The sequence below is a fragment of the Plectropomus leopardus genome, chromosome 11 (genome assembly GCF_026936395.1).
Source record: "Plectropomus leopardus strain MGB_pleo_1.0 chromosome 11, ASM2693639v1, whole genome shotgun sequence".
In the NCBI taxonomy this organism is placed as follows: domain Eukaryota; kingdom Metazoa; phylum Chordata; class Actinopteri; order Perciformes; family Serranidae; genus Plectropomus; species Plectropomus leopardus.
The window spans coordinates 29,152,386-29,159,246 of NC_142186.1; the positions used below are offsets into that span (position 1 = coordinate 29,152,386).

Sequence of the window (6,861 nt, forward strand, 5' to 3'; positions counted from 1 at the left end):
ATTTCCTTCCTATTCATGGTTTTGTATTCCTGGTTTTTGTGACACTACATGTGATGTAATCCATATACTCTAAATCTCTGAATGACTGAACTGTTTTACACATACCCTCTCTGTTTTTGCCCATGAGGCATAATCCCCAATTGATTGATCCTGATAACTGCACGTAGCGGCTCCTCATTGGCTGTTACTGTGATTGACTGAGGAGAGAGAGCAAGGGGAGGCCGGGCGAAACCATTCATCCGGCCGATACTCCGACTGAAAAATATGTCGAGATTAATCAGCTGTGCAATGCATCTAGATTCGGATTTCAAAGAGGATTATGGGCGTGTGTGTCTAAATTAGATGGTGCGATTACAAATCTTGGTAATTTCGGATTGGATTAGCCTCTAAATCACACAGTCATCGGCGCTGAATCCCCCCACATCCCTGCGCGTAAACAGCCAAACAGGCGGTGGGGATGCGGGGATGATTTTTGATGACGCTGCGATGGCTACCTGCGGAGATACCGAAATTCAAACAATAATGAGGATCCGCTTTCATTTCAAGTCGGATTAGTCGTTCAAATCGCTTCTTTTTTGGATATAATTTGGCCATGATTTTCCTGCGGAGGCTCGCGCAGCTGATGGTGCTGCTGATCCAGAGCGGATGGTGGGGGGTCGCGCCGAGCCCCACCGATGAGGGAGCACTCCGGGCCGGCCACGGGGAGCACGGAGAGCCGGGACACCAGGAGCCCCATAAGGACTCCTACAGCACCTTCGCCTCCGAGTTCCTGGAGTCCAGATATCTGTCCGATGACGGTAAGGATCTGATGCACTGTACTGAAGATTGGTGGATATTGTTTACATGTTACATGCGTAATAAACAAACTTATAACACACAAGCTTAGAGTGTAAACCAGAGAAATGAAACAGAGACTGTAAACTGAACATGTGCTGTTAATGTGCTCTTACATCCAACCTATCTGCACTGTGCAAGGCCTTTCAGCACCCAGGCCAGCTCCCCGGTGGTAGCTGCCCACCCCCTCTTCCTGACACACACACACACGCACACGCGCACACACACGCGCGCACACAGATGGCTTGCCTCCCCTTAGTTCAGGGATGCTAAACTTGCTTTGCTTGGGGTGAGGCGCTTATGCAAAACGACAGCAGGCCAGGGGCCAGTAACAGCAGCCCCATACACGTTTTCAGGATTTTAGGACATTCTTCGATTTAAGGACCTGTCCAGGATTTTAGGACATTTCTGGGATTTTAAGAGAATTGTAGGATTTTAGGAAATTTATAGGCTTTAACTCGCTTAGCTAGGGGGGCACTTAAGCAAAATAACAGGAAGCCAGGGGTCAGTCACAGCAGCCCCAATACATGTTTTTAGGATTTTAGGACATTTTTAGAATTTAAGAACGTTTCCAGGACTTTACGACAATCGCAATCAATCAAGCAATCAATCAATTGTTTTTGTGTGAAACCAACAGAGTGCTGATTTTGCATCTTGCAGGTTATCCATTCCCCACCGCCCCACCAGTGGATCCCTTCGCCAAGATCAAAGTCAGCGACTGCGGAGTAACCAAAGGCTGCATAAGGTTAGAGAAGGACGCATCTTTTGCCCGCTCTCACTCTCTGAAACAGGAGCAGTGCAGCTGTTCTCCCTGGAGCTGCTTTATTCTGGTTGCTGTGGCCTGACTTCAGAAAGCTGGAGCTAAACACGGACTTCTCAGCTGAGCCTTCGTTCTCTGAAACGTGGATGGCATTCATTTAAAAGTGTCCTAGTTTTAGACTACCATGATATTCAGAGTATTGGGAAACTTTGTGTGCAGTGGCTTTAAAGTGAAATTATTTATTTGTTTATGTACAGATATGGGAAGCCAGGATGTGATGCAGAAACGTGTGACTACTTTCTGAGTTATCGGCGCATCGGGACCGATGTGGAGTATGAAATGAGTGCAGACACAGACGGCTGGGTGGCTGTAGGTTTCTCCTCTGACAAGAAAATGGTGAGCAGCTGCACAACAACAACTTCGACCGTGGGACTGTATTAAAGGATGCTATTTTTCTGTGTTTGTGTGTCTAAGTGACTAATGGAGACAACAACTTTTTAAAACTGTCCAGTATATAGAGAGAGTGCTGCAGCCTGCAGCAGTGAAACCAGTTGCAATGTAATCTCTACAGGCAAGTGTGCACCTTCAATTTACGTCTACTTGAAGTGCTTGTTTTTGCCACTAACAGGCTCAGATTGTTATTAGAAATGTCTGACAACGTTACGGTAAATGACCCCACAGAGAATATACAAACAGATCAGTGAAAGATAAGGAGAACATGTAGGGTCCTTTCTATAATGTTGTCAGACACTTACAACAATCTGAGCCTGTCAGTGTCAAAAACAAGCACTTTTACTGGAAATAAATTGACAATGCCAAATCGCCTGTGAGGATGACATTGCAGCTGGTTTTTGAAACCACTGGCAAAGGTGCAGAGGGTGGGGCTCACTGCTGTCTGTAGTTCAACTCAATTTTACAATATATGTAGTGGGGGTCCCTGCTCCGTCTCTCTTTAAGCTAAAGGGTCCTTAAAAAGTGGAAGACACCTGGTGTAGTGCATCATCTATAATGAAACAAACAAATATGTTGAAAATAAAGCATCTTTTGCTCAACATGACTTTGACATCCAGCTAACATGCGGTTCATTATGATGGAGGCAGTTTTTCAGTTGATATGGTGAACTGGTGTTTATCGCTATAAACGCAGTTTGCCAGACAGTTAGTGTTTTTTTTTTCCCTATATTGCTCTATCCAACAGGAAAAAGTCTCTCCATTTTTCTATAGGCTGATGCAAAGGTTAGCATCGCCCCGGTTTCCTCGTCAAAAAGCCTATTGGATTTCTCCATTGGATTGTAGAAAATAAGATCAGTGGTAAACAAATGTTCATGATACACATTTTGTTTAGTAAGATAATCTCCACAAATGAACATCACTTAAGATTTTTGTCAAACTTCACAATGGTTGCGTCACAATCACTACAAGGCTGTAAGGCTGTGTTCAGTGTGATGTCGTTCTGTAGCCACTTTTTAGCAACCGCTTTTTTAAAGACACATTAAATCCTTTAAGTTCACAAATGGGTTATTTACTGACGTATTTTAAGTTGTAGAACAAAACGTGAAAGTCTCTTAAGCTTGTGCTAACCACAGAGCTTATTTCAGGCATCTGACCAAAAAACTGAGGTGCTGAAACGTTAACTCATTTCTTGGATTCAGGACTCATTACCAGGATACCTATAATGATCCATTTTATTAAATGTTTAGATGATTAGTGATGATCACTGAAAACATGTTTCCAGTATCATTGTATCACAGTTCTTTGGTAGAAAACACAGGTCTTAATGCACTTGCATGAATAAAAATAACATTTGTCCCAGTTATATATATATTTTTTATCATACTTACCTTTTTTTTAAATGTGGCAATTTGTGAATAAAGCTCTTCATCCCTTCCTGTTTCCTCAGGGAGGAGATGATGTCATGGGCTGTGTCCATGACGATAACGGACGGGTACGAATTCATCACTTCTACAATGTCGGCCAGTGGGCCAAGGAAATAAAAAGAAACCCTGCTAGAGATGAAGAGGGCATTTTCGAGAGCAACCGGGTGACCTGCCGTTTCAAGCGGCCGTTATACGTCCCCAGAGAGGAAACACTGGTGGACTTACACCTGTCCTGGTATTACCTGTTTGCATGGGGACCTGCTATACAAGGTGAGTGATCAAGCTTTAGCATCATGTCTTTTTTTTTGTCTTTCATGACATCTTACGTCGTCTTTCCTTCTTCAACAGGTTCCATCACGAGGCATGACATCGACAGTCCGCCTGTCAGCGACCACATGATCAGCATCTATAAGTATGAGGACATCTTCATGCCTTCTACAGCCTATCAGACCTTCAACTCTCCCCTCTGCTTGCTGCTCATAGTAGCTCTCACCTTCTATTTACTGATGGGAACGCCATGATGAAGCACAGCAGAGCACATAGTGGGGTAAAAAAAAAAAGCAGGAAGAGAAGTAGCAATAAATAAGTTGTCTGATGCCACATTCATGTGTGCACTTTGCACAAAGAGACGTTGTATTACATATATTAACCCTTTGAAACCTGGATCGACATCACTTTTCTTCTGCTGCATCTAGTTGCCTTTCAAAAGTATTTAAACCTTTAAAACCTGAGCAAAGTTGGTTTGATTTCCTTCGAAAACATGCAGAAAAAGGTAATGAATAACTCTGTGAATATGCATATATATATATATATATATATATATATATATATATATATATATATATATATATATATATATATATATATATATATATATATATATATGTATATATATACACATTGGGGGAAAATGTCCACAAGAGAAATTAAAAATAGGACACGCACACCCCTTGGATACATCTCTATCTCTTTACAGGGGAAGATGTCCATAAATCTATATTTATAATAATTTATGATCAGCGTAAGCATAGATTTAAAGTTATGTTACAGAACTATAATCACATATTATATGATTCAGGTTCCTTTTTTTTTTTTGACTTTTCGTTTTTGCTATTTTTCAGGTATTTTTCTTGTACTTTTTTAAAAAACCTTTTCTTGTAACTTTTTGATCATTTATTTGTAACTTGCTTATTGCCTTTCTCCGTTGTTTTTTAACAAATTAATAAACTAAAAAAATAAATTAAAGATAGATTTAAAAAATAAAAATTAAATTAAAATATTTCATCTTTTTTTGATTAATTCAATTTAATTATTTTAAATTACTTTTTGGGGGGTCATTTACTTGTTTTTGTTTTGACTTTACTTTTTTCTATTTGAAAGGTAATTGTACTTTTGTTTTAATTTTTTTTTTTTACTAATTTCTTGTTGATTATGTGTCATTTCTTTGTAACTTTCATTGAAACCTTCCCATGTTTTTAAAAGAAATACAACCAGTTTGTTTGCTCAGTTTTCAAAGGGTTAAATACTATAGAGAATATTCATTACTCTGAACTCATACAGAGGATCTTGAAAAATTATTAAACATATATTCTCAAGGTGTCATGTAGTAGTGTCAGCACAAAACAAGAGGTCTGATGACAGTTATGTATTAGTATAAATAGGCCACTTATTTCAGTATTTATGATAGCTTCCAAATCTTCCAGAAAATAGAGAACTGCACATGACAATGAATACATCTCACAAGTCTTCAAAATATTGCATGCACTGGGAAAACTGGAATTTATTTCAAAATTCACTGGTGGTGATGATGATAATGATGTGCCTCATGTTGAACTAAAGGATTTCTGAGGACAAAAGAAAACAAGCAGCTCACAGCACTCTCTCTGTACCTGTTGTGTTTATCTAGATATCATTTTTGCAAATGGTTTATTTGTTGTTTTTACTCTCATAAAACATAGTTTCTCACATTTCAGGTGACTGCCTACAATATGCGCTTACCATGCAAAAGAAGTTCATTTATTTTTGTTTATGTTTAGCACTCATCTCACTTTTCCTCAATTTCCTTTTACGTTTTTTTCCCCTTTTTTAACCACAGTAGCTGTTGGTTTATCTGTACTGTGGCACTGTGACTTAACAGACAGAGACTGCTACATGAGTTACGGCTGCAAGCAATAACACAGAGCAGGAGGAGCAAACTGGACTGAAAAACAGTTTGCATGGACATGGACTATTTAACCCCCATGCTGTTATTGTAGCCTTTGGATCTGTATTAAATATGGATGAAGATGTTAAAACACCTCCCACTGAAACAATCTGCCATGGTTGTTTAGAATCAATAAACCTGTAAAGAAATAACAATATACACAATACAGTGAAGATCTTGCTGTGCGTGAGCAGTGCTGTCAGTCAAACACTATAGGACCATAGAAGATCATTTTTAGGGTCACAGCTACCGCTGAGGACACTGATGTCATGTCCTCTGTATTTTGAGAACGCATGGGCTTTTGCAACTAGGTTCCAGGTGCAACTTTAGATTTTGGTGAAAAGTCAGGTGTGGGAATAGTCTTCCAGGGTAACAATCAGCGAATACCCCCAACTTAGATTTGTAATACTGTAAAAATAAATAAATAATAAAAAATAAATAAGTGAATATTTAATAATCTAAAAAACAAAATTTTAATTTTGGTCTTTCCTCAGACAGAAACCTTTTATTGGATATAGGTAAAAGAAAATTGGGTCCTGCTTCCTTGTGCACGTTTGTTGGAACATTTACATAATAAGAACTGTCAATAATAATGTGTCTTGTAATGATCAAATAGTGGCTGTAGCCAAAAGCCAACAGTAAAGTCATTATTCTGATCACACCAGGTTAAAACACCTATTTTCCCTTAAATCCAAATGCAGGACTCTTGACCTCAGTATTTGAAAAATACTGACTATAGAGTAAAAAAATTCATATGATTGTGCTGTGACGTGGATTGCTATCTTAAATGGTGTTGTTTTTAAATACTACCACTGTGGGGCACCAAAGTCAGAAATGAAAAATACTACATAGGTATGATACATTTAAAATAAGCAGCTTAATACATTACATGGCACCTTAAAAAAAAAACCCAATAACAATATTAATTTATTTAGATCAGATGTTGTTAGATCAAATATTAGTAGTAGTAATGATAATAATAACATAAATAATTATAAATAGTGATAACAGAAATAAAAAAAATTACATTTAATAAAGAACTTCACTGCAAAAAATACTAAGAAAGAAATTGAAGAGTGTCCTTTTTAAAAATACAACCACTGTGGGCATCAAAGTCTGGAAGTAAAAATACTACATTGGTATAATACTTTTAAAATAATAGACTTAATTCATTACGTGGCACTGTAA

At 38.3% G+C, this 6,861-nt stretch overlaps 1 protein-coding gene across 1 annotated transcript; it reads left to right on the plus strand.

Moving 5' to 3' along the window:
• The first annotated feature begins 212 nt into the window (after nt 1-212).
• frrs1l (ferric-chelate reductase 1-like) lies at nt 213-6,565 on the plus strand. The gene is made up of 5 exons (XM_042490703.2): nt 213-797; nt 1,495-1,579; nt 1,852-1,990; nt 3,494-3,740; nt 3,819-6,565. Exons 1-5 carry the CDS (start codon nt 593-595, stop codon nt 3,989-3,991), a joined length of 849 nt encoding a protein of 282 aa, XP_042346637.2. The 5' UTR covers nt 213-592; the 3' UTR covers nt 3,992-6,565.
• The last annotated feature ends 296 nt before the right edge of the window (nt 6,566-6,861 follow it).

Bases quoted from the DNA above. Each gene is read 5' to 3' on its own strand.
- frrs1l (XM_042490703.2), top strand. From the start codon at position 593: ATGATTTTCCTGCGGAGGCTCGCGCAGCTGATGGTGCTGCTGATCCAG. The intron at 798-1,494 runs GTAAGGATCTGA...TGCATCTTGCAG, and splicing joins CAGATATCTGTCCGATGACG to GTTATCCATTCCCCACCGCC. The intron at 3,741-3,818 runs GTGAGTGATCAA...CTTCTTCAACAG, and splicing joins ATGGGGACCTGCTATACAAG to GTTCCATCACGAGGCATGAC.